Source organism: Apus apus, chromosome 1 (genome assembly GCF_020740795.1).
Source record: "Apus apus isolate bApuApu2 chromosome 1, bApuApu2.pri.cur, whole genome shotgun sequence".
In the NCBI taxonomy this organism is placed as follows: domain Eukaryota; kingdom Metazoa; phylum Chordata; class Aves; order Apodiformes; family Apodidae; genus Apus; species Apus apus.
In genome coordinates, this window is record NC_067282.1 from 867929 (window position 1) to 894923 (window position 26995).

At 55.7% G+C, this 26995-nt stretch overlaps 2 protein-coding genes across 2 annotated transcripts in view; one reads left to right on the forward strand and one right to left on the reverse strand.

Annotated features, from left to right (window-relative positions):
- The window catches only part of CHRDL2 (chordin like 2), a 34201-nt gene extending 24652 nt beyond the window's left edge, over positions 1 to 9549 (reverse strand). Inside the window, 5 exon segments of the mRNA XM_051641054.1 lie at positions 176 to 309; positions 1260 to 1320; positions 8225 to 8506; positions 8622 to 9157; positions 9456 to 9549. Of these exon segments, the coding sequence (XP_051497014.1) occupies positions 176 to 309; positions 1260 to 1320; positions 8225 to 8506; positions 8622 to 9157; positions 9456 to 9549 (1107 nt within the window).
- A 14123-nt stretch (positions 9550 to 23672) lies between these two features.
- RNF169 (ring finger protein 169) overlaps positions 23673 to 26995 on the forward strand; it is a 35229-nt gene continuing 31906 nt past the window's right edge. Inside the window, exon 1 of the mRNA XM_051641167.1 lies at positions 23673 to 24054. Coding sequence (XP_051497127.1) covers positions 23673 to 24054 — 382 coding nt within the window. The remainder of the gene's footprint in view (positions 24055 to 26995) is intronic.

The window sequence follows — 26995 nt, forward strand, 5'->3', positions numbered from 1 at the left end:
CCCAGGAGGATGTGGGGCTTTTTTCCAAAGGAAAGGGATTCATCCAACATCCCTATGGGACAGGAAAGGGCTCCTCTGGTCAAAGCAGACACCAGAACTCTCAAGAGCTGCCAAAGAGATGCCCCAACACAGCAGCATTCCCACCACCTCCCAGGGCACCTGATGGAGGACATGCCTCGGAGCAGCTGCAGCGGATGCAGTACATCAGCCCCTGGGGCTCCAGGTAGGGGTGCCAGCTCTCTCCTGGGCTGTACTTCTTGCCATTGAAGTCACAAAACGTATCCAGACCTGGAAATCAACCAAGAGAAGCTACATGTCAGAAAGGGATGGTCCTTGGGAGACTTCTCCTCCCTCTGCAATGAGCAGAGCAAGGACAGCTGGGTGCCTTCGTGCTGTCCCCCACGAGCAGCTGATGGTCACATCCCACCCACCAAACCCCAGACTGAATGCATTCTCAAAAAAGCCTTTTTTTTTTGGCCACAGTTTGTGGATTCTTTGTTGGGGTTTTTTTTTTTCAGTCTGGGACCCATCTGACCAACTGGCAACTCCTCTGTGCAAGCTGGACCTCCTTGGCAGGCAGAGGACAGAATGGGTGTCCTTCAGGCATGAGCTAGAGTTGTGTCTCTGAAACATGTCAGTAGAAGTGCTCCTCTGAAGATGGAAAGGTGATTGCAGGGTGATGCTACAGGGCTGAATTTTTCCCAGAAGGGCTGGGAGTGGTGGGGGAATTAGGAGAGTCTGAATTTAGGAGACATCTTCACTGTTACTCAGGAGAAGAAGAATGAAATATATTTCTGGGGTAGAAACACATTCTGTAGGAAAATCTTTTGCTCTCCCTAAGAGCTTCAACTCATTCTGTCAAGGACCCCTGGACAAGCACATGGGCAGCCAAGCATCAGCCCTAAGGACCATGCTGACTTGCCCCATCCCACCAGGCTCAGCCCCTTGGCTTTCCTGGGTTCAGTGCAGAACTGGTCTGGCTGGAGTGGGTTGTGCTCTTCATTTATGGGCCTGTCCATGGGGACAGCAAGTCCACCCCATCCACTCCTTTCCCCCAAAAAAACACAAACCCAAGTATTTACCTATTCCTCTTTCATCCTGTCATCCTGAGAAGAGCCTGTTTGCAGCTGTGCTCCTGAACTGGAGGTGTCTGTCCCAGAAACAATCCAGGCCTGCCTAGACAGCCATGGGTTTAACCCCACCAAGAGGGATGAGATGGTGCCCAAACACCTCCCCGTTGGATTTTAGCAGGTGCCTACCAACCTGCTCCATTTCCAAGCCCTTGGTTACACACCAGCCCTTTGGCAGGATGAGGCCAGCCTGCAGCAGGACAAACCATGGCCATAAGCACCACCAACAACCACAGGGCTTTGGCCAGAAAGCCCAATTCAGTCATCCTTAATGTTCACATCAAAAAGTATTGCCTGGTCCTGCAGGACCAAGCTCCAGCCTTGGCCTGACCTGCAGGAACCGGGACCTGTAACTCCCACCACAACCTGGCAGCTGCTCCTGCTCTCCCATGGTTGGGAGCATTCAGCCTGGAGAAGAGAAAGCTCTGAGGAGATATTATAGCAGCTCAGCTCAGCTCCCAGCTGCCCTGCCCAAGCTCTCTGCTGTGTTGCTACAATCAATGTACAAATTCCTAGAAGGCTTTTCAGTAAAATCCTTATTTTATGTCTTTTTTTCAGTGCATTTAGGTTTCTACTTAAAAGTAAGTAACTGATGATCTGTTCTGCCAGAGCAGACTGGGGGTGTCCAGCCTGGAGAGAAGGCTCCAGGGAGCCCTTAGAGCACCTTCCAGTGCCTGAAGGGGCTCCAGGAAAGCTGGGGAGGGGCTTGGGACAAGGGCAGGGAGGGCTGGGAGCAGGGGGAAGGGTTTCCAGCTGGCAGAGGGAGCTGGAGCTGAGATGTGAGGGAGAAATTCTGGGCTGTGAGGGTGGGGAGAGCCTGGCCCAGGTTGCCCAGGGAAGCTGTGGCTGCCCCATCCCTGGCAGTGTTGAAGGGCAGGTTGGATGGGGCTTGGAGCAGCCTGGGCTGCTGGGAGGTGGCCCTGCCCGTGCAGGGGGTTGGATCTAGATGATCTTTTAGGTCTCTTCCAGCCCAAACCAGCCTATGATTCTATAGTGTGTCCCCAGGCCCCAACCAGCTGGAGGGACAAGTTGAGGTTCAACCTCTGCCACCAATAAGCCCACGTCCCTGAGTGTTGTTAATGGTTTCAGCCCCTCTGAAAACTGAAGGTGATTTAAAGGGTTATGTCATCGAGGGGATTTGAGGGAGTTGGAGCGGTTCTGTTGCTCGGAGGCAGCAGAGACATTAACGCTCCTTGAAGCATTTATGGGTCTTTTAAAACGTTGTGGCCCCCTGGGGACACAGGGAGAGGGGAGGGGGGTGTTTTCTGAGGCACAGTGCCCAGCTCCCACCGCCCATCACGTGAAGTCAGGCAAGTCAGCAGGTGCTGACCCCGCTAAGCTGCTGAAGGACCCCTCAATGAATAGCAGAGGGACCCCAAAATGAACTCGGTGGCACCCACCAGCCCGGCGATGCTCACAGCCATCCCATGCCCTGCTCTGTCACCTGGGGCAAAGCAGTGATCTAAGAGAGCCCAGCTGGCATTGCCCCACCTTGCCAAAGCTGGAGATGCCACCTGCTTAATGTGCTTCTCCCACCAGCCGGGCAAAACTCATGGTGGGCAACACTCTGGTGGGCTGCCATCCCTAAATCAGCTCCTGACCATCCTCAGGATTAACCCAACTGATGCTCTACCACAGCCAGACCCCACAGCCATCAGGAAGGACAGGTCTATGATGATTGTTATGGGTCCCTTCCAACTCAGGCCCTACCAGCAGCCCTGAGCTCCTTGTTGAGTTAATGACTTCAAGCTTACAATTGTTGTACCACCTACTCCAAGCACAGCTACGTGGGGCCAGTGTGGCATCTGCAGAGGTGGAGACTTGGAACAGTTTGGGGGTGGATGCCACCAGGGGGACAGGCAGGAGGCTCTTCCCCACCTCAGGTCTTTGCACCATCCCCAGAGCTTGCTCCAAACTTCTACCAAGTCAACGAGCCCGTATTCACGCATGGCACGAGTTTGCAGGAAACCACGCGAGAAGGAGGAGCTGGAAACCTCAGAAACCCAGGAGAAAGGGAGGAGAGAAAGAAGAGATAGAAAAGAAAACCCGTCCTCTTGCAAAGGGGTGACAAAATGACTTCATTTTCCCCTGCTTGCAGCGTCCTCCTGAAGGACGCGGCGGGTGAAGGAACCGCGTCGCCTTCGCGGGACGCAGCCCCGCGCAGCCTGCAGGCTCCCGTGCCAGTTGGCTGCTTCCTTCAAACATTTAATCACTTGGCCTTTCCCAAGTGGAGCCCTGGTTTGGGTCCAGCCCTCAGAAGCAGCCTGATTCGTGTCTGCAAAGGGCCCACCAGTAAAATCCACTGGCAGGGCTGGGCAACCCCGGACACTTGTCCGCACCTCGGTAGCTCTGCTTGGCAAGAGGAGCCAGCCTGTTGGGTTAAAAGCAAGCTGGGGATGGGTGGCTTGAACATTTTGGAGGCTTCGGATCATTTTTTCCCATGGCAGGCTAATAATTCCATTTTCAGAGGTCAAACTTTGGCGATCTTCCCAACTCACCGGGAGTGAAAAGCCATTTGTGGCAGTAAATTGCTCCCGTGCCGTTCAGGCTCCGAATTTATTGCCTCTTCGGCAGCAACACCCTCACAAAAGTCACGTTGTTTCACTTCTCCTTTTCCAGAGAGGGCTCTTGAGCTGTGGAGCCTTTTCCAGGCCGCAGCACCAAAAACCCAGATGAAGCCATCCCCTTGTTTTCCTTCCTGAAGACCACAGGCAGGAGAAGACAGCGGACCAGCCTGGTCCAGGCCACCTTGGAGACACAACCAGAGTTTGCTGGAAGCTCCACGCTTGGAGGTGGTTTTTGGGACCTGGAAGCACCAGCAGAGGTGGAAAGGGGCAAACACCTCCCATTGCAAACACCTCCAAGAACAGGTCCCATCTAACCAGTTTCTTCTCCAGTACAAGAAGCCCTCAATACAAGACTCTGCTCTTCAGAGAACCATTATGGGTTGAATGAACTAGAAAAACCAACTGAAGACCATGGAAATGATTCCTCTGCCACTCAGAAGCAAGTCCTGTGGCCTCATACCCAGAGGGAGGGTGAGAGGTGCTGCAGAGAGCAACTCCTCTGTGCAGTAGCAGCTCTGCCTTGCCCACCCTGAAGGGCTCTGCTGGAGACATCATGGAGGAGGGTTTCTCCACACCTCCCTGTTCAACAGCTGTTTTCTGCCATGGCTCCAGTGTTTTCTTGGGTGAAGACCACCTGATTATAACCAAATAATTGAGTCCTCCAGGCCAGGGTCTGTCCCAGCTCATGTCCAAACCCACCTGCTGGAACCACCCTGGTCCAGCTGTCCCCAGGCATTTGGCAAAGTCTGTCAGGCACTGGCCAACACCATGCTGAGAAGGGCACCCACAGCAAGAGTCTGGAATCCCTGGTCAATGCTCAAGGCTGTGCTCATGCCCTGGTTTAGGAAGAGAAGTAATATGAGATGGAAAGTACAACAGGGAGGATGAGGCAAGAGAGGACTGTTACCAACAACCAGTTTAGGTTAGATATTAGGGACTTGGAGCAACCTGATCTAGTGGAAGGTGTCCCTGCCCATGGTGATCTGTGACCATGGCAGGGACAAGAAGAAGATATCAGCTTGGGGCAAATTCTGGAAGATTAAGGACAGGCATTGCAGGAAGCTTTCCAGCTATCAGGAGCCTAAAACCCTAGAAGAGGCTGTCATGGAGGCTCTGAGATAGTCTGTGAACCCCCTGGAGCAGCATCTTCATGTCTAGAGACATCAGTCCAGAGTGACATGTGGAATGGCATGGAGAGACCTCTCCTGCACTGCCTTTGGTGAGCACTGACATCCCTCTCACACCAGGAGAATGTCCCTGAAGACTCTTTGGGATGTATCTCAGCAGCTTCACACACCAACTGCCATACCATCCTGCATCTTCTGCAGCTCTGCTCTGGAGCCAGGCTGGGAGAGCTGGGGTGTTGAGCCTGGAGAAGAGAAGGCTCCAGGGAGACCTGAGAGCACCTTCCAGGGCCTGAAGGGGCTCCAGGAAAGCTGGGGAGGGGCTTGGGACAAGGGCAGGAGGGCTGGGAGCAGGGGGAAGGGTTTCCAGCTGGCAGAGGGAGCTGGAGCTGAGATGTGAGGGAGAAATTCTGTGCTGTGAGGGTGGGGAGAGCCTGGCCCAGGTTGCCCAGGGAAGCTGTGGCTGCCCCATCCCTGGCAGTGTTGAAGGGCAGGTTGGATGGGGCTTGGAGCAGCCTGGGCTGCTGGGAGGTGTCCCTGCCCATGCAGGGGTTTGGGACTGGATGCTCTTTGAGGTCCCTTCCAACCCAAACCCTTCTATGCTTCTCCTCTGTCTCATCCCATGACGTGGGGTTTTCCCTCCATCTCTGTGTCCCCAAGCAGCTCCCCCAGGGCTCTCCTCCAAGCAGGGCAGGTCTGAGCTGGGCTCCTGGCCCTGACAGCTTTTTTGGAGGTCACCCACCTGCCAGCCAGCGCCGTGCCGGGCACGGGGGGGGGGGGGTGTTTATGCAAAACCAGTTTGCGAGTTTTAAGAGAGGCCATAAATAAAGTGTAAAAAGCCCTGTCTGGGACACAGAGTCCAGGCGCTCCTATGACAGCCCTGTATTTATGAAGGGCTTAAAATGCAACTTAGCTGAGAAGGGACTGGTTAAAACACACCGGGCCCTTGGCATGTGGCACCCTAATGACTCTGCTCACGTCCAGATCGCTTCCCACGCACTCAGCTCGCTCGGTTCTGGGCTGGGAATTTTCTCCTCGGGACTTTGGGAGCCCGGAAAACTTTGCTGCTCTGCAAATGCAGCCTCCGAAAGCATCGCCCAGCTCCCCAGGTTGGAAGAGCTGAGTGAAGACCTGCAGCCAGAGCATCCCCAGGGGCTCTGCGAGCAACTGATGGGGCCCTGCTTCCCTCTGCTCCTTCCCAAGGGAATGCTTGGTTGTCTAAAGTGGGGTGTGCAGCCCCCACCCCTCCCTTACCCTGGCCGCCAGTAGGATTTGACTTTCATCCCCACCCTTCCCACCTTGGACCTCTCAGTCCCTCATCACACGGGGTCTGAACTCCCTCACGAATCCCACAAACCTCCTTTTCTCCAGGAACCGCGTCAAAAAGAAACGACGAGGCAGCTTCCAAGCTCCTGGGGAAAACCACTGCCCCGTGCTCTCCAGAGATGCTGGTGTTTAAAAACCTCCAGCCAAAACCTCGTTGCACTCAACTATTGCTGCTCAATTACTCATTGCAGCACACTCGGCCCAGTAACCTGTGCCTTCGATATTTTTTCAGCTGAGAGTGTAAATCCCCTAAAATAGCCTGTTTCTGTGGGCAAATTCTTCTTTTCTGACTTGCCCTCAAGCCCGAGCCTTTCTGCTCCTCACCTATTTTTAGCCACCACACTGGAGGTCTCTTGGCTGATGAGCCTGCTCCTAACAAATTTATTCCTGTCTTCATCCTCCCCGAGGACTCGGCCCCCAGGAAAATGGGGAGGCAGGGAGCTGCAGAGGTGGACAGTGGAGAAAAGTCCACGATTTGATGAGGATTTGGTCACCAGGAGCCCCTGCCCTCAGCTACGGGGCATCTGGAGTCCCAGCTACACTCCCCACGCTGTAGGATGTCTCTGGTGGCAGAGCCAAAGCCACGCAGAGCTGGGGCAGCCCCTCCTGCTCCACCTTTGTCCCTGTCCCACAGCCCCCAGCCCTTCATCACCACTAGAAATCCCACAAAGAGACCCTGGTGCGTCCTCTCAAAGCAGACAAACCCCAACTGTCCCCATCCATCTGGATTTCTGCCCAATTGAGGGGTTCTGCTCTCATCAGCAGGCACCCCAGAGGGGCGCAATGCCTCACTGAGCATCTGCTTCACCTTCTGGAGATGCTCCTCCTAACTGGGATTCAGGCAGCCCTGCCAGAGGTAGGGGAGTCAGACCCACATCCCTCGTGCAACAAACCGGTGCTGCAGCCTGAGCTCGGGGGCTTTTGGTGACCCCAGGGAAGGAAGAAGAGCCAAACTCACCCGGATTTTGCTCCCCGAGGCTCTGCACAGCCCCATCCATCCCTCTGCCTTTCCCCCCCCCCCGCCCCAGCACACCCCATCAGCGGGGACAAGCAATCCAGAGCTCACCTTTTGGGTTGGTGCTCCAGGAGGATGATGACTTGTGGGAGATTAAAGGGGAGAACAAAGGCAGGGACACGGCAGGGTCCTGCTCTGGTTTGCTCAGAGCTCAACTGGCTTTGTGATGTTGTAAGAAGGGGGTGCCCAGCACCCACTGGTGGTGCCTCGCCCAAGCCAAACCCACCTCCTGGCCCCAATTAACACCTCCAGCTCCCTCCAAGCTGCTAAACAGCCCCAGCTAAGTCCTTCAAGGCTTTTTGTGCAGGGAAGTGTTGAACCTCCCTTTCCTTCCTCATGCCAAAATCTTATCTGCCCCAGTCAGTCAGCTGGAGCAAGGGGAGAACAAGGGATGGACATGGAGATAGCAAGGGATGGATATGGAGATGGACAAAGGGTAGATATGGAGATGGATAAGGGATGGTCATGGAGACAGAAAAGGGATGGATATGGAGATGGGCAAGAAATGGACATGGACAAGGGATGGACATAGAGAAAAGTCCCCAGCTTTGTTTTTTGGGGGGGTCATTTCCCCAAATTGCCCACGTTCTTGTCCACCCTTGGAGAAGAGGTCATAGAACCACAGAATGATCATAGATGCATCCCTGTGGGGTGGGATCTGGGCAGGGGATGGGCTGTGATTCAGCCTCCTGCCCTACTCGATTTGGTCCTCGGGAGGGGGTTCCCAGACCTTCAACATGTCCCTGCCAGCCCATGAAACCCCACAGCACCCCACCAGCACCCAGCAGGATGCTCAGCCCTGTATGTCACCACAAAGTGGCTGGGGAGAAAAGCAGGTGGAAAGGGACACAGCCACGTCCCCAAAAGTGTAGGATGGGGGGACCAGGCTTGCTGGGACATCCTGGCCATGGAGGACCAACACCTGCCATGGCGAGGAGCCTCCTCGTGTCCCTAGCCATTCCCACAGAGTCCCTCGGCAACTACCTGAGGGCCCTAGAGGTGGGGAAACTGAGGCACGGAGGGACCCAGAGCAACCGGGAGGGGAGCGGGGAGGGGACTTACGAGCCCGGGCTCGGCTCTCGGAGGTGAAGAGGAGTAGCAGGCACCGGAGGAGGAAGGCGAGGGGACCCGCCCCGGGAAGCATCTCAGCTCTGCAATCGGTGCCCGGGGACTTCGGTCCCGGTGGCAGAGGGTGTCCTGGTCCCGGTGGCCGGGGGTGTCCTGGTCCCGGTGGCCGGGGATGTCCTGGTCCCGGTGTCCCGGGTCGCCGCTGCCCGGTGTCCCGGTGCTGGCCGCGGTGCGGTGCCCGGTGATGTCTCGGTCCCGGTGTCGGATGCTTCGGGACTGGTGTCAGTGCTCGGGGGTGTCGGTTCCCGGGATGCCGGTGCCGGGGGCGCCGCGGTGCTGCTGCCGGTTCCCGGGGGTGCCGGTGTTTGGGGCGCCGAGGTGCCGGGGATACCGAACCCGCGGGCTGATGGTGTCCCGGGCTGTCGAGACGCCGGTGCCGGTTCCCGGAGATGCCTGTACCCGGGGGTGCTGGTGCCGGTGCTGGTGTCCGGAGGTGCCGGTGCCGGGAGGTGCCGGTGCCCGGGGGTACCAGTGTTCGGGATGCCGAGGTGCCGGGGGTGCCGGTGTCGGAGGGTGCCGAGATGCCGGCGCCCGGGGGTGTCTGTGCCCGGGGGTACCGGTTCCCGAGGATGCGGGTGCCCGGAGGTGCCGGTGCCGGGGGTGCCGGGGGTGCCGGTGCCGGGGGGTGTCTGTGCCCGGGGGTGCCGGTGCCGGTTCCCGAGGATGCCGGTGCTGGTACCCGGGGGTGCCGGTGCCCGGGGGTGCCGGGGGTGCCGGTGCCGGGGGTGCCGGGGGTGCCGGTGCCGGGGGTGTCTGTGCCCGGTGGTGCCGGTGCCGGTTCCCGGGGGTGCCGGTGCCCGGCGGGGCTCGTCTCGCTCCGATCAAAGGCGCCTCCTTTAGGGAGATCCGAGGAGTTTGTTCCTTGGTCTTAAAGGCGGGGATGGAGCTGGGGGGAAAAGGGGGGTGGGTGCGGGGGCGGGAGGGAGACCCAGAGGGTGGGTTGGTTTGGGGTTGTTGTTGTTTGGGGTTGTTGGGTTTTTTTAATTATTTTTATTCCGCCCCCCCCCTTTTTGTTTTTTCTTTTTTTTTTTTTGGTGTTTTAGGAAATTCCTCGGCGGCGGGAGGGCGGAGGGAGGGAGGGCGGGGAGGGGGTGCGGGAGCCGCAGGTTTAACCCCTTCCTCCCCGCAGCTTGGCCCGGGCTGTGCGGGGAGAGCCGGGGGGCACAGCTCGGGGTGGGACTGGGGGGGGGGGGGGGCTGGAAGGACCTGTCGGGCTGGCCCCCGTCCTGAGATGCTGCGAAGCGGGAGGTGACACTCATCGTAGCATCACAGAATCATTTTGGCTAGAAAAGACCTTGAAGATCATCCAGACCAACTGTTCCCCCAGCCCTGCCAAGGCCACCCCTGCCCCGTGTCCCTCAGCACCATCTCTAGGGCTTGGAAACCCCTCCAGGGATGGGGACTCCCCCCCTGCCCTGGGCAGCCTGGGCCAGGCCCTGACAACCCTTGCCAGGAAGGAATTGTTCCCCAGATCCAACCTCAACCTCCCCTCCACAACCTGAGCCCCTTTCCTCTTGTTTTCCTGCTTGTTAGATCTGCAGTATGTATATATTGGGATATGTCACCTGGTGCCAAAGGGATCACAGGTGATCACAGAATCACCAAGGCTGGAAAAGACCTTTAAGATGTCTCCCCAGTCAGTGGTGGGAGGAAGCAGAAAGAAAAGAACCCATGATGTAGAGATAAAGACACTTGCAAAGGTCTCCTGGCAAGGTCTGGGACCTCCACCCAAGACTGCCCAGGGGGAAAGGTGCATGTGAAGGTGCTCAGTGCTGAGTTAGAGCCTGGGTTTCTTGTGTTGCTAAAGTGTTGTGCTCAAAGCACCCCTGGAAGACCCGAGATCTCCATCAGCCAAGTTATTCTTTATTTTCCTCCATTAATTCAAGCTTGGGATCAAGCTTTCTGAGGGTTGAGATACCTGTGCTTGATGCCAACCCACCTGAGAGTGGCACTAAGCCACCAGCCTGCCAACAGCTCCAAGGTGGTCCCTAAACCCCTAATCCTGGTCACACCAGCCATGTTCCCCATTTGGCTCAGAGCAGAAAGCAGCCAAGGAGAATTTATGCAGCAAAAGCTCTTCTTCCCATCCATCTCTTCTTTCCACCTGTCTCTAGCCCTACCCCAGGCACCAAACACCTCCCCGTGTACCAAACAACATCTGTAGGTGCCTGCTCCTGGAGCTGGATGTGAGGGAAATCTCCTTTGTAGGAAGAGACTTTTTTTAATAGCATTAAATCATCAGCTTAGTTATTTTCTCTTTAAGCTGCTGAGCACAAGAAAATGCATTTCTGCACCTGCATGGGATGGATGCATCTTTCAGGAAGAAGGTGGCAGTCACCAAACCACGGTTAGAAAATGCAGACGAGTCCTCACCCCACCTTGACTCTCACTTGATCTGTGATCCTCAAAGAGCACGGCCCTGTGCTCAGAGCAGGAGGCAGAGCTGGGTCCTCTGCGTGGATCATCACAGCTCTACTTGTTTGCAAGGTCTAAAAATAATTTGACTGCTTGGTGAACTGACTCTGCTGAAGGACTAAGTCACTAGAGGGGAACGTAGGAGCCCAGAACCAAGTGCTGCTCTGCACATGGTCTGGCACCCACCACCCACAGAAAGCACAGGCAGTGCTGCTGCTACTGCATTTCAGGGCTAACTGGAGCAATCCTGACATGACCACACACCTTCAAGACAAACTATAAAGCTGCTTCATAGAGAAGGCAGCAACATGCCTTGTGGATTTACTGTATCTGATGTGTCAGGGCAACCCAGAGCCTGGGAGTGTCCACGCTGCCCACTTTTCCACTGAGCGATGGGTTGGCACCCCTGCAGTGTCTGTGTAGGTCTGGGAGGGGGAATGTCCCATGCTGTGGTCAGGGACCCACATGGAGCTGTTGGAGTGAATCCAGAGGAGGCCCCGGAGATGATGGGAGGGCTGGAGCAGCTCTGCTCTGGAGCCAGGCTGGGAGAGTTGGAGTGTTCAGCCTGGAGAAGAGAAGGCTCCAGGGAGACCTGAGAGCACCTTCCAGTGCCTGAAGGGGCTCCAGGAAAGCTGGGGAGGGGCTTGGGACAAGGGCAGGGAGGGCTGGGAGCAGGGGGAAGGGTTTCCAGCTGGCAGAGGGAGCTGGAGCTGAGATGTGAGGGAGAAATTCTGGGCTGTGAGGGTGGGGAGAGCCTGGCCCAGGTTGCCCAGGGAAGCTGTGGCTGCCCCATCCCTGGCAGTGTTGAAGGGCAGGTTGGATGGGGCTTGGAGCAGCCTGGGCTGCTGGGAGGTATCCCTGCCCATGGCAGGGAGTTTGGGACTGGATGGTCTTTAAGGTCCTTTCCAACCCAAACTGTTCTATTATTTGATGATTTTTCCTCCCCATATTCCTGTCCCCTCTGAGTTATCAGTGCCCTGACAGCTCCGTGTCTCCATGCAGTGCAAACTCACACCAGGCCAGGTTCAACACACCTAATGGTTCCAGCTTCTCCCATCAAACCCAGCCTCCCTTCTTTCACTGCTCCACTCATTTCCAGCTCCCTGCACATTTTCTTAGCAATACCCCTCTATTTTCTTCTCACGCCTCAAAAAAGAGACTAAAGCAGTCTGGGTAAACAGCAGGTTCCTTCCAGCTCCCACCAGGAACAGCCGGTACCTCCTCTCCCAGCTCTTCCCTTGCACAGGGAGGACCTGAAAAGCTCATTTGTAGCACAGGTCTGTGGGCAAGTTATGAAAATGCTTAGAAAAATGGGGACGTGAAGCCCAAGTCAATGAAGTTATTTTACGTCTCTGCTGCAACAGCAAGAGCTGAATCCTGGACTGTAGATCCTGGCCCCACATCAGGGCTAAAACTTATGGGAAAGTTCAGCCATGTCCTAAGAGCAGACCCAGGAAATAAAGGCCAGTCTTGTCAGGAGCAAGGTGCTGGGTTACATCTCTGTTGGGCCTCATAAAGAATACATTCACCCTTTGGCAAAAACGAGGCTCTTTATCTTCCCCTGAGAAGGAATCCGGCTGGCAGTTGGATGCTGCCAACATCCATCCATCTGCAACCATGAGTCAGGCTCCACAAACCATGGGACTGCCTTGTAAATAATAAAAGTTGGGTCTTTTTTATTTGCCTTCTGGTTTCTGAGCCTGCGGGTCCAACTCTCTTCACGTTTCCTGGGTAATGGAGAAGAGGAGAGGATTCCTTTGGTTGTGTTGTTGTTTTTTTTTTCCCCTGAATGAAAACTGAGATTCTCCTACAAACTACTGAATAAACAGCCTGGGCTCCAACAACGTGCCCTGCCACACCAGCCTCGTGACAGGGTGGTGAGCTGGCCAGGCTGGCTTCACACTGCACCTTTTCCTGGAAGTCTGTAGCCCAGCATTCCTGCTGTTTGAGCCGGTGCACATCTGAGAGCCAGGAGAATGGGGCTGGAAACCTGCAGGACCCGTCAACTAAGGAAATCCAGCTGCAGGAACAAGTCTTGCCCCAGGGATGGAGGAGCTGCTGCCTCACCAGGCTGCAAAAAAATTGCAGGTAGCCTGATGTGGTTTCTTCTGCTCAGACAAGGAGGCTGCTCACCCTGCAGAACACAGGATCAAATCCTGGTTACCAGTCATCCCACAGTGCAAACCACAGTCCCTGTCCAAGGCCCTCAGCCAGCCCACCCCACCAACCCTCAGCCAGCAAGAAGATCCCAGCTGGCACCAACTTCCTGTCATCCAGCAGGGAAAAACCAGCTCCCATGAGTGGATTCTCCTGGTCTTTTTAAATCGCAGGCTGTGGAATGAGACCCAGAGCAAAACTGTCACAGCCTGGTGGGAACTGTGGCCAGTGGGAGGGCAGATGTGCTGGCACCCCAATCTGGGGCCATGCAAAGCAGGGGCAAGATTCCTGTTGTGCTTCCTCCATCCCCATTGGTGACTGGTGGCCATACCCTTCATTTCTGGTGTGAATTTGAGGAGGAGTCACAGAATGACAGAGTCACAGAGTGGTGGGGGTTGGAGATCATCCAGTCCAACCCCCTGCCAGAGCAGGATCCCCTAGAGCAGATCCCACAGGAACACGTCCAGGTGAGGTTGGAGTGTCTCCAGAGAATGAGACTCCACAGCCTCCCTGGGCAGCCTGTCCCAGGGCTCTGTCACCCTCACAGGCAAGAAGGATTTTCTCATATCCAGGTTCAATATCGATGCATCCCACATCAGCATGGCAGAGGTCCAAGGCAGAGTCAGGGGAGATGCAGGTGGAGATGATCAAGGTCAGACTTAATGGGGATCTAAGCGAACTCTTCTAGTTGGAGATGTCCCTGCTTATTATAGGGGGGGTTGGATTAGATGACTTTCAAAGGTCCCTTCCAGCCCAAGACATTCCATGATTCTATGGAGCCCCACCATCCCAGCAAGATGGACATGGGATGGGAAGATGGCTCTTCACCCTACTCCACAGGGTACAACTAAATCAACCAAAGTCCAAACTTTTTTCATACAGCTTCACAAAACTCCCCTTCTGTGTCTGGAGCCTCGTGGGTTTTCTCTTCTCATCTGGGGATCTGAAAGCTGGTTCATGGTCCTTCTGCAGGGAGACACAAGCTGATGAGACCTCCCTAGCCCCCAGCACCAGCCCTGCCTCCCAGGAGGACAACAGTCAGAGAGTCACAGAATCATAGAATGGTTTTGGTTAGAAGGGACCTTAAAGACCATCAGGTTCCAACCCCCCTGCATGAGCAGGGACACCTCCCAGCAGACCAGGATGCACAAGCCTCATCCAACCTGCCCTTCAACACCTCCAGGGATGGGGCAGCCACAGCTTCTCTGGGCAACCTGTTCCAGTGCCTTCCTGCCCTCATGGGGAAGAATTTCTTCCTGATGTCTGACCTCAATCTCCCCTCTTTATATTTAAAACCATCACCCCTTGTCCTGTCACTGCCCTCTCTGGTGAAAAGCCCCTCCCCAGCTTTCCTGGAGCCCCTTCAGGCACTGGAAGGTGCTCTCAGGTCTCCCTGGAGCCTTCTCTTCTCCAGGCTCAACACCCCAACTCTCCCAGCCTGTCTTCAGAGCAGAGCTGCTCCAGCCCTCCCATCATCTTCATGGCCCTAAGGAGAAGTCAGTCTCCTTTACCTCTCAAACCTCGAGCCCATGCAGAGGTTGGGCAGGAGGGTAAAACCCCTTCTTGCTTGACAGCTCTGCTGCCTGTAGGCACAAAATCCACCAGGAGGTAGACAGGGACATTTGAATAATTGAGGTTGGTGGCTTGGGTGGCTCCATTCCCCACTGGTCCCTCTGGACACCATGCAGAGATGGAGAGTTGGATGGGGAGGTAAAAATCTCTCTCCAAGCTGCAGACTCAGTCTTGCCTCCTTGCCCGATGCCCCAGGAGCTGCTCTCAGCACTGGCTCTGCAGCTCTGCTTGGGATGGGAAGAGGAAAGCTGGCAAGGATCCTCCAGGCTGAGCCCTGGCCTGTTTTTACACTGGTCCTTCTCCTGCATCAAACCAGTGGTGGAGTAATGCTGGAACCCACAGCAGTGAAAGCACAGGAGAGGAGCTACCTCCTTCACATGGCTGATGGTGTCACCCTTGAACTCCTTGCTGGGCTCGTTGCAGCCACCTCTCCAGCCTGCCTTTGGTTCAGTGATGGCAAGAGTTGTGCCTCCAAGTGAGAAGTCAGCACCAAATGTTTCCTGGAGCAGCCAGGAGACACCTGGCCTGCAAGCCATCAGCACCTCTTTCTGACAGCAGCTCCAGGGAGCTGCCTCCAGCTGCAGTTCTAACACAGACACCAGCTTACACAACACCTGATTTCCTGGGGAGTCATTAGCACCAGCCAGAGCTCCTCCTGAAGGTCTCTTGAAGGCAACTGTGTTTGGTGGACCTTCAAGCAGAGAGGTCACAGTGGAGCAGTCCCAGAGATTGCTCTGCCCAATGGACCGTGCCTGAAACTCAGCCTCGCTCAGGAGCTTTACTGAGCTTCCTACCACACCTCGTGCTACACAGACTGTCTGCAGAGGACATCACCTTCCTCTTGAGGACATCACTCTACCTCTCCTGACTCATGCTCTGGGGAAGAGGAGGAGCAGCCTTTACATCTAACACCCTACAGCGATCTCACGCCTCACAGGCCTCCTGCTGGTGGCGAGATAACTTGCCAGAGCACCTGGAATGCAAAGGGTGTTCCCAAGGGCTCGGTGGAATTGCAGCCGGAGCTGGTGAAACCCTGCGACAGCACGTGCCAGCTCTGGGTTGTCAGCATCTGAGAACATCTGCTCCCTGTGCAAAAAGCCATAACCACTTGGAACTAGATGATCTTCAATGTCCCTTCCAACCCCAACCATTCTGTGATTCTGCTGTAGGCAGAGGCAGTTTTGGTGTGACACTGAGCTCTGGAGGACTTCCAAGAGCTCTAAAGCTGCACCTTTGGGGGTTTAAGGCAGTCACTGACTGATGGGGCTTAAAAAGATCATTTACCATGGGAAGCTCATGGTCCAACCTGGAATGGAAATCCAGTAACTGTTTCAGTGTCTGAGCATGTTGCCAAGTACAAGATCAACCAACAGTGAAGAGTTTATTGTCAGTGATATTAAGAGGACAGTGAGTAAGAGATTCGTAGAATCACAGATTGGTTTGGGTTGGAAAGGACCTTCAAGATCATCCAGATCAATAGCAGGGACACCTCCCAGCAGCCCAGGCTGCTCCAAGCCCCATCCAACCTGCCCTTCAACACTGCCAGGGATGGGGCAGCCACAGCTTCCCTGGGCAACCTGGGCCAGGCTCTCCCCACCCTCACAGCCCAGAATTTCTCCCTCACATCTCAGCTCCAGCTCCCTCTGCCAGCTGGAAACCCTTCCCCCTGCTCCCAGCCCTCCCTGCCCTTGTCCCAAGCCCCTCCCCAGCTTTCCTGGAGCCCCTTCAGGCACTGGAAGGTGCTCTCAGGTCTCCCTGGAGCCTTCTCTTCTCCAGGCTCAACACCCCAACTCTCCCAGCCTGTCTCCAGAGCAGAGCTGCTCCAGCCCTCCCAGCATCTCCGGGGCCTCCTCTGGACTCACTTCAACAGCTCCATGTATTTCTTGTGTTGGGGACCCCAGAACCAGACACACTACTCCAGATTACCCCCCACGGGATGGAGATCAAAAAGAGGGTGAAGAAAGGCTGGGCAGAGCAAGGGGGAAGGACAAAGAGAAAAAATGTGGGAGCACAGTGGCCTAGACCTGTCCCTATCTCCTGTCTCCACTGCAACACATCCCCCCCTGTGCCCCATGGCAAGGGTCTGGCCAGGTCCAGCTTCATCGCTGGGAGAGCCACAAAGAAAAACAGCAGTGGGAAAAGCCTTCCAGCGCCTCGGGAGAGGTGAGGAGCAGAGAAACGTTCACCTCAGGCTGGGGAAGGCAGAAGGTTTGGCTTGAGGTGGTGGGACGCGAGGCTGGAGCCTCGCACGGGCTTAGGGTACCCTCTGCAGGCCAGCGCTGAGCTCCGCACCTCCTGAGCCTGGAATCGCGGAGCGGGTTGGGGTGGAAGGGACCTTCAAAGAGTCATAGAATGGTTTGGGTTGCAAGGGACCTTAAGGATCCTCAGGTTCCAACCCCCTGCATGGGCACCTCCCAGCAGCCCAGGCTGCTCCAAGCCCCATCCAACCTGCCCTTCAACACTGCCAGGGATGGGGCAGCCACAGCTTCCCTGGGCAACCTGGGCCAGGCTCTCCCCACCCTCACAGCCCAGAATTTCTCCCTCACATCTCAGCTCCAGCTCCCTCTGCCAGCTGGAAACCCTTCCCCCTGCTCCCAGCCCTCCCTGCCCTTGTCCCAAGCCCCTCCCCAGCTTTCCTGGAGCCCCTTCAGGCCCTGGAAGGTGCTCTCAGGTCTCCCTGGAGCCTTCTCTTCTCCAGGCTGAACACCCCAACTCTCCCAGCCTGTCTCCAGAGCAGAGCTGCTCCAACCCTCTGAGCATCTTCGTGGCCCTTCTCTGGACTCACTCCAGCAGGTATTTCCTGTGAGGAGGGCTCCAGAGCTGGACACAGAACATCAAGCCCAACATCCATCTTTCTGCCATGGGCAGGGACAACTTCCACTAGATCAGGTTGATCAAAGCCCAGTCCAACCTGACCTTGAACACTTAACATGGTGGAGCACCCACAGCTTCTCTGAGAAGCCTGTCTCCTTCCTTCATCATAAATCAATTATTCCTCATGTCCCACATAAACCTTCCCTCTTTCCATTTAAAACCCTTGCCCCTTGCAGGGGTTTGGGTTGGAACACGAGATGGAGACACAGAAACCAAGTTCTGTCCAGAGTGGGATGGTTGTGCAGGAGTAATTTGGCAGAATATCCAGCAGAGATCCTTTCCCAAATCCACTGTCACTAGGACCTCTGCAGAGAGCTCTGCACAGTGGCTTGTCCCTCAAGGGGCTTTGGTAGGGAACTGTCTCCTCTTCCTACGTTCCCTGTCACTTCCCAAGGGCTTCTCAAGCCCCAGCTCCTGGGTCAGGCTGATCCCAGGGAGCAGACACCTTTGGGGGGTAAGGGCATAGTGTCCAGAGGAATGACATGTCCTGCCTGATCCTGTCCAGCAACAGCTTCTACAGAAGAGGCACCAGACCTGCTGGACCAAGTCCAGACCCAGCACCAAACCACTGTCTCCTTCATGTCATCATTTATCTTAATAGAGTCACTGCAATTTTGGGGGTTTCCTGGAAGGGAGCTTTTTTTGGTCCAGCAGCATTTGTGGATCCCCACAGCAGCGAGGATCGATGCACCGAGATCCTTTCAGTCATTCCACAGCTGAGCTGGAGACAACTAAAAATAGAAATGTGGGTGAGCAGGTAAATGATGATCTCTAGTGAGCTCCTGGCACACACTGGGAGGCTGTTTCTTTGGGATGGGTCTTCCCTTCCCCTCTCCAGCCATGAGTCTTGAAAGGAGGCCCAAAGCAATGTGCCCAGATGGCCAGGAAGGCCAGTGGCATCCTGGCTTGTATCAGGAGTGGTGTGGCCAGCAGGAGCAGGGAGGTGATTCTCCCCCTGTGCTCAGCACTGATGGGGCCTCAGCTGGAGTCCTGGGTGCAGCTCTGGGCCCCTCACTTCAAGAAGGGTCTGGAGGTGCTGGGGCAGGTCCAGAGGAGACAACGAGGCTGGTGAAAGGACTGGAGGGAAAGTCTGATGAGGAGAGGCTGAGGGAGCTGGGCTTGTTCAGCCTGGAGAAGAGGAGACTCAGGGGGGACCTTCTCACTCTCTACAACCACCTGAAGGGAGGTTGGAGTCAGGTGGGGTCAGGCTCTTCTCCCAGGCAACCAGTGACAGGACGAGAGGGCCTGGCCTGAAGCTGCTCCAGGGGAGGTTTAGGTGGGATATTAGGAAGCACTTCCTCATGGAGAGGGTGATCAGACATTGGGATGGACTGCCCAGGGAAGTGGTGGAGTCACCATCCCTGGAGGTGTTCAAAGACAGACTGGATGTGGCACTTAGTGCCATGGTCTGGAGATGTGGTGGTGTCAGGCCGTGGGTTGGACTTGATGATCTCAGAGGTCTTTTCCAGCCTCAGTAACTCTGTGATTCTGTGAAAGGTGAAGGGCTTCACCTCAACTCCTGCAGCCACATTTTCTCTGCTGCCTACCCAGTCTTGGACAGCTGAAAGCCCCCACCAGAGAGGGACCTGACAAAATATGGTGAAAAGACAGAGTGTTTTAGCACCCCAGGAAAGAGATGAAAAGAAGCAGAGAAGCAGCACAAGAGATTTCCATAGCAACCAGTGCCTGGGCTCTGACTCCTCTGATTTCCTGATCCACCTTCCCTGCACACAGAAAAGCCAGGGGTGCTGGTAGGACCACTGACCCCACTGGGAAGGGATGGTGGTGAGCACAGGATGGAGCTGGGCAGACAGAAATCCCCTGCACCACTTCCTTCATGAAAGGAAGCACCAAGTTCCTCTGCAGGAGGGTTCTGATCCTACAGCTTGCTTAAAAAACACCCAAAATAATAAAGAAATCAGTTCTCCAAGCTAATTCAAGCTCCTAAATGTAGAAACTTCCAAAGCCAAGTCATGCTCTCTGAGCCCTGGGTGGTGACATCCAGCCCAAGCACTTCCAACACCCACATTTCAGGCACTGCACAGAATGGTGAGAACTCTGCTTGACTTTAAAATGAAGCCACACGCAGACGCGACGCAGCACCATTGTCATTGTCACAGACTCATCAAACGGTTGAGGCTGGAAGGGACCTTAAAGATTATCTAGTTGCAACCCCCTGCATGGGCAGGGACACCTCCCAGCAGCCCAGGCTGCTCCAAGCCCCATCCAACCTGCCCTTCAACACTGCCAGGGATGGGGCAGCCACAGCTTCTCTGGGCAATGGGGAAGTGCTGGAAATATCAGAAGGATGGAGAGACACCAAAGAGATCTGGTGGCCACAGTGACCTAAAACCAAGAGAAAACAAATTTTCTGAAAAAATGGAATCCCTACATCTCTGTCATACCCATCTTACCCTCATTCCCACAGCACAGGTCAAACCTGTGGCAACTGACAAAGTCCAGTTGTCCCACGTCCCCCTTTCCTGGTGCATCAGAAGAAACAGCCTCCCCTGCTCCCCATGTGAGTCCTAACGCTCCAACTCAGCCCCCACAGCTGGTGCAGGAAAGACCAAACTCACCCCAGGAGAAGTTTCAGGGCGATGTGACCCCAGGATGGTTCATCCCCCCCCTCCTTCCTTCCCTGCTAAATCGAGAAGCCCAGATTTTGAAGCAGTTCAGATGTCTGGAGAGGGAGACAGGCACCAGGTGGGAACTTGACAGCACAGAGGTGGTGGCAGCAAGGTGTCCAGCATGACCACCCTCACCCAGCCACCTGCTCCCACCCCTTCCCAAGGTGCCACACTGTTTGGGGTATGTGCCACAGCAAGTTCTGGCTCCACAGATGGGCCCTGTAGCTGCAAGCCTATTAAATAGTCCTTATCTAGCCTACAGTCACACTAGTAAGAGCTTTCTTCCTTCCCACACAGAGGGGTCACATCTGAACTGCTTTTGAAGGATAAACCTGTGGCCCCAGGAACCCCAAAATCGTGCCAGGGGAGGGGCTGGGTTAGGACGGGGCTGGTTATTCAAGGCCAAAACTGTGTCAAGGATCTTCCTAACAATTTGCTGGGGACGCTTTGGGGTGCAAGACGAAAACTTTACCCCAAATCTGGACTCACCCTTCAACCTCAGAACTTCAATTCAAGCAGCAGTTGTGCCAAGGTAGCTCCTAGTCTAGACTCCTCCATTAGCAGCCTGAGGGAGGAGGAAGGAATTCAGGTTAACTGGGGCCAGCAGGGACTCCAAAATAAGAATTATGGAAGATTTATGTCCAATAATGGGGAAAAAACCCCACCTTTTTGATGACAGGGACAGGCCTAGGCAGTCAGCTGGGGGGGAGCTGTGCTGCCAGCACTGAAGGTCTTTAAGAAGAGGATGACCAAGTGTTGCTCACAAGTGACTTGGGTTGAACTGATCCCTCTGCAGAGAAGGGGGGTGACTGAATAACCCCATGGGAGCCTTGCCAACCTGATTTGCCATGAGTTCTACACCCTCCTGGGCAATTCTGGGGTGTGATAGCAGAGGGATCTGAAATCCCACATAGCATCTGCCTTCAGTAACCAGCCACTTGGCTTAGTCCCCTGTCACCACCAGCATGGCAGGGAGGTTTGCATTTCCCCAGGCCTTGAGGGAAGCACCTGGATGCCACAGCTCCTCTCCTCCTCCCTTCCCTCCTGTAAGAGTGTCATTCTGCAAACCCTGCCTGGAGGAGAAAGATGGGAAGAGGGAAACAGATCCCAGGGATCTGCTCCTAAGGCAGCTGATGCCCAGTGGGGATGGAGGTGGAGTTCACTGTACACACCAAGCTCCTCCCAGCCAGCAGCTCGTGCCCACACCTCTGTCTTGCTTCTTTTCAAAGCCCATTTGCCTGGCTGTTCCCTGCCCTGGATGCACATCCCCTCTACCCCTCTTTCCCACACCCTTCCCTCCTCCCCAAAAAAAGAAAAACCAACCCAGGATGATAAAATGTGATTTTGCACCTCTCCCTCCGAGGCTGCCCCGTAGGATGCAGCACCTCTCAGGAGGAAAACAGCTCCAAGCCCTTGCCTCTGGGTGAAAGCAGCTTGTTAAACCACCCGCCTGCCCCACAAGCCTTGAAGCTCTCCTCCTGTTTTGCTAATCGCCCCTTGCTGCAGGCCAAACCCTGCTGCTCTGCCTTCAGAAATGACCGCTCCTCATGCTAAACCTCTGCGGGGCATTTGTTAAACGTTGTCGATGAAAAAACCACCCGCTCGGCAGGGCTGAGCTTCCCCACGCCGGCAGCAGGGGAGGTTGGGGAGCTGCAGGGCTGCACGCTGCCCTGCGTGGGAAGGTTCTCAGCCTGCTTTCCTAGGCTGGGCTAAGGAGACCTGGCAGGTCTAAATCACTTGTTCATCATAAAATCATGGAATCGTAGAACCTGTGGGGTTGGAAGGGACCTTTAAAGGTGATCTAGTCCAGCCCCTCCTGCAGTGCACAGGGACCTTTTTGACTAGACCAGGTTGCTCAGAGCCCCATTGAGCCTGACCCTGAATGTCTCCAGGGATGGGGCCTCCACCACCTCTCTGGGCAACCTGTTCCAGAGCTTCACCATCCTCAGTGTAAAGAACTTCTTCCTGATACCCAACCTGAATCTCCCCTGCTCTAGTTTAAGGACATTCCCCCTGCTCCCATCCCTCCCTGCCCTTGTCCCAGGCCCCTCCCCAGCTTTCCTGGAGCCCCTTCAGGCACTGGAAGGTGCTCTCAGGTCTCCCTGGAGCCTTCTCTTCTCCAGGCTCAACACCCCAACTCTCCCAGCCTGTCTCCACATCAGAGCTACTTTCCCTGGACCCATCCCAACAGCTCCATATCCTGCCTGTGCTGGGGACTCCAGAGCTGGACACAGCACTCCAGGTGGGCTCTCACAGACGGACAGAATCACCTCCCTGGACCTGCTGGCCATGCTCCTTTTGATGCAGCCCAGGATTCAGCTGGCCCCTGGGCTGCAAGTGCACTTTGTTTCATCAACTGGACCTTTCAACCAGTCGGTCAGGAAGACAGAAATCTCAAAGACGCTGAGACTGAAACACTCTGTGCCAATCAGGGCTGGTATAAGAAGTGCAAACGAGTGTCCTGCACTAAATGGGATGCATCAGAAGGAGCCACAAGGAGCAGAGCTTCATGGGCTCCCTGTGGCAGTGCATTGTTCCAATGATATGATGTCCTCAGTCTCCCTGCCTCTCACCTCCCAGGAGCTCACACCCTAAACCAGGCAGGAGCAGGACCTGCCCCACCATCCCTTTTTCCTCTCCTCAGCAAATTACTTAGCAGAAGTGAAAGACTTGAGATTGATTTTTCAAGTCCCTGTTTCAAGCAGCGATAGAAGACAGTGGGTTGGGGGCAACTTGAAAGTTTTGGGGCACGGGTGCAGGGCTGGAAGGAGCTACCCTGAGGCTGCAAGTTTGGGATTTGGGTTCCCCCAAATCCAGTGGCTGTGGAGCTGAGAAAAACCTCTGGCTGCATACCTGAATAGTACTCATAAAGGGTTGGTACGGTACCGGCCCCTATGCTCTGGTAGTTTATAACCTGCTAATCTCATCCCTGGGTCTCCTGGATGTTTATTGCCAACCAAAAAAGCCAACTGGGAGTTCTCCACTGCTTGGCCTCTTGATGTCACGGTCAAGCGGTGCTTAAGAAGAGCCGAGGAGCCCAAAAAGGAGCATTTACTGCGGATGCAAGAAGAAAAGCTGTAAGTAACAACAAACCAAGGCAGAAAAGTGTTGTTAGTACCCAGGGACCTTGTGGTGTCTTTTTAAAAGACCCAACACCGCATCTTGTTGGAGGATGGCTGAGGAGGAGGCCGGATTGTGCCCTGGAGGGATCACCCGGCCCAACCTTCTTAGGTCTTAAACCCCCTGAGAAACCACAGGGCTATGAAGCAGCTCCACCAAACTCAGGCCAAGAGGAACCACCTGAGACGGCAGCCTTCGCCAAGGGACCCAGCCAGGCTGAAATCAAAAAGATTACACTCCACAGCCAGCCAAGAAGGAGCCTCCCTACACTGCAGCAGGCAAGGCGGGGGGTTGAGAGGGACAGTGACCCCTTTTCAGGGGCAGGGCTGCAGGAGAGGAGCCCTCAGCCCCTCACACCAACCCCGGCTCTGAGGGCACAACCCGCCTCCCCTCAGCGCGGCGGCGGCTGCTGAGGAAACAGGCAGCCCGCCCCTTTTTTATACACCCGGGTCATTAATATTCATTAAGGCGTGGCCAAGGGCAGACGAGGCCTCATTAATATGAAGCGAGGATGGGGGAAAGAGACGGGCGGGGGGCGTGTCCCCCCTCATGAATTATGTGTGAGTGGGCGTGGCCTCGCGCCCCGACGTCCCGTCCCTTCAGAGGGTGAGAAGATGGCGGCGGCGGCGGCGGCGGGTGCGGGCGCTCGGGCCGCGGGGCGGGCGCGGCGGGGCCGGCGGCGTCGGGGCCGGGCCGGGGCATCACCGGCGGCGGCGGCGGAGGAGGAGGAAGAGGAAGCAGCAGCAGCAGCAGCAGCGGTGTTGGGCATGTCGGAGTGCCCGGTGTGCCGCCAGGCCTTGGTAGAAGCGGTGACGCCGCCCTGCCGCCACTCGCTGTGCCTCGCCTGCTTCCAGCGCTGCCTGCAGGGCCCGGGCCTCTGCTGCCCGCGCTGCCGCAGCCGCCTCTCCACCTGGGCCCGCCGCCAGCAGGCCCGAGCCCAGCCCGCCGCCACCGCGGCCGCCGGAGGAGGCGGGGAGCAGCGGCCGCCGGACCAAGGTGCGGCGGCGCCGGGCACCTGCTTCCAAACACCCCCCTTCCCTTCCCTTCCCTTCCCTTCCCTTCCCTTCCCTTCCCTTCCCCCCCCTTCCCCCCCCAACCATCCCCCCGATATCCCCCCTCCGCTTCCAACGGGAGGTGTGGGGACTTGTTGGGGCGGGGGTGCGATGAGTTTGCGGGGGCTCAGCGCGGCCAAAACTTCCAGGGAGAAACGGGGGGTGGGGGGGGGGGGTGGGGAGATGAGGGGCTGAGCCCGCCCTGCTTTGCGCTTGGGGGGGAGATGGGCCTTGGAGGGGTAACCCGGGGTGGGGAGGGCGTTTTGGAGCTGTTGGAGAGAGGCCAGAGGAGGGCCCGGAGATGCTGGGAGGGCTGGAGCAGCTCTGCTCTGGAGCCAGGCTGGGAGAGTTGGGGTGTTGAGCCTGGAGAAGAGAAGGCTCCAGGGAGACCTGAGAGCACCTTCCAGTGCCTGAAGGGGCTCCAGGAAAGCTGGGGAGGGGCTCGGGACAAGGGCAGGGAGGGCTGGGAGCAGGGGGAAGGGTTTCCAGCTGGCAGAGGGAGCTGGAGCTGAGATGTGAGGGAGAAATTCTGGGCTGTGAGGGTGGGGAGAGCCTGGCCCAGGTTGCCCAGGGAAGCTGTGGCTGCCCCATCCCTGGCAGTGTTGAAGGGCAGGTTGGATGGGGCTTGGAGCAGCCTGGGCTGCTGGGAGGTGTCCCTGCCCATGTAGGGGGTTGGAACTAGATGATCTTTAAGGTCTTTTCCAACCCAAACCATTCTATGATTCTCCACCTTGCCATGTCCAGATCAACATTCCTGCATGCACCGAGTGCACCCAGGCTCAGCCATCAGGTCCCCTCACCACCAGCATCACCACTGGTGTGACAGCTGGGCAGCTCCAGGGGCTGGGGGACAGCATCTTGCCCTTTTTTCAGCCTCACCCAACCAACCCCCTGCGTGGAGGCAGGTCTGGCCTCTCCTTCAAGTGTGCTTGAACCCCAAAATGGCCGATGGCCAATTGTTTTTGTCATAACTTTGCCCAAAAAAAGTGAATGTTTGTGTCTTGGCTGCCTTCAGAAGGGCTGCTGAAAGCCAGGCGGGTTCCTGCCACGTCGGGAGAGAAAAGCTTGTGCTCCGTGGGAAGTCCCAGTCCCTTGTTGACATCAAAAAAAATGTCCATCCTTTCTGAGTTCATGGCTTTTTCTCACGTGTTTCCTCCCCGTCTCAAAAGCCACCAGCTTCCCTCAACTCCTAGAAAACGATCCCCTGTGTTTCCTTTAAAAGAAATCCTGGTTGGAGCTGGTGGGGGTGGCTCTTTTCCCAGGTGGTGCGGGTGATGGTGACCACCTTGCTGCTGGTCCACACCAGAAATCCTGGTGTGCCAGGCAGGACCTTCTGCCTGGCCGCCCACGCTGCACCCACACGGGCACTTCAGCCACGTGGTGGGAGCCCCGTGGAGCAGACGAGGCTTTAAAGCCGTGGGTGATCATCCTTTTATCCATCCAGCCGTGCCCTGACTGTTCCTTTCCGAGCGTGTCGCTGGTCTCCCAGCTCATGCTTGTGTCAGCAGCCTCTCGTTTGCTACGGGGAAAAATTGGCAGGATGAGCTTAAAGAGCTTAAATTGGTGGTTTGAACTAACCCCGCTGACCTTTGCTGGAAGGGGATTGGGAAGCCTTCGTGCAGAAGGATTTGCTGAATCAATGAGCAGACGGGAGGTCCGTAGGGAGCCGGGCCAAGGGGCTGGGAACGGCTCCTCCTCCCCGGCCTGGCTGGAGGAGGGACAGCAGGAACTCCCGGGCTCGATCTGTGCTCCAAGGTATTTCTGTCAGTCACGCTTCAATATGCTCAGCTTGGTCCAACCTAGCTTGAAAGAGACCATCCAGCCACGCTGCAGGAATGCTTCTGCAGTGGTTGTTGGGTTTTGTGGTTGTTTGTTTTTTTTTAATGAAAAATGAGGTTTTGTTCCCTCCTTGCCTCAAATCCTCTGAGATGTGTGTGTTTTGCAGTGAGGCCGTTGTGTTGGGTGTTATTTTCTGCCTGCCCCAACTTCCTAAAGCTCTGGAAGAGTCTTGGAGAGGATCATGGAGGGTCTTAGCTCTGAGAAATGGGGGGTGTGCCCCCCTCGAATGCAGACACCTGCACCTGAGTGTCACCTTTTATTCTGAGTAGGGCTTTGTCACAGGCACTAAGTTGAGCTCTAAGCCTTTCTCACCCTCTGCTCCACTGGCTTTCATACCATAGACCTTGTTAATGTAAAATTGCACTTAAAGCTGTGGAGGAGTTGGGTTAACAGCTGATGAGGTGAGCTAAAAGGAGATTTAATCTTGCTTTTTTAGCCTTGGCTCAAGCTCATCCTTCAGCAGCATCAGATGTCCATGTTGGGCTAAAAGCTGTGCAGGGAATTGGCCACTTATGTTGGAAGTTGGGCTAATAAGTTAAGATAAATAAGTGAAGATAAGGTTCATGACCATCTGAGGAACCTGAAGATATACAAGTCCATGGGACCTAACGAGATACATCCCAGAGTCCTGAAGGAATTGGGAGGAAGTAGTTGCCAAACCAGTGTCCATGATACTTGAAAAGTCCTGGCAGTCAGGTGGAATCCCTGGTGACTGGCAGAAAGGACATGTTATGGCCATATTTTAAAAGGGTAGAAAGGAGGACCCTGGGAATTACTGACCTATCAGCCTCACCTCTGTGCTTGGGAAGATCATGGAACAGATCCTCCTAGAAGACATGCTAAGGCATGTGGAGGATAAGGAGGTGATCCAGGACAGCCAGCACGGCTTTTCCAGGGGCAAATCCTGCCTGACCAACCTAGTGGCTTTCTACAACAAAGTGACTACATCAGTTGACCAGAGAAAAGCAGTGGATGTCATCTGTCTGGACTTCTGCAAGGCCTTTGACACAACATCCTTCTCACTGAATTGGAGAGATAAGGGTTTG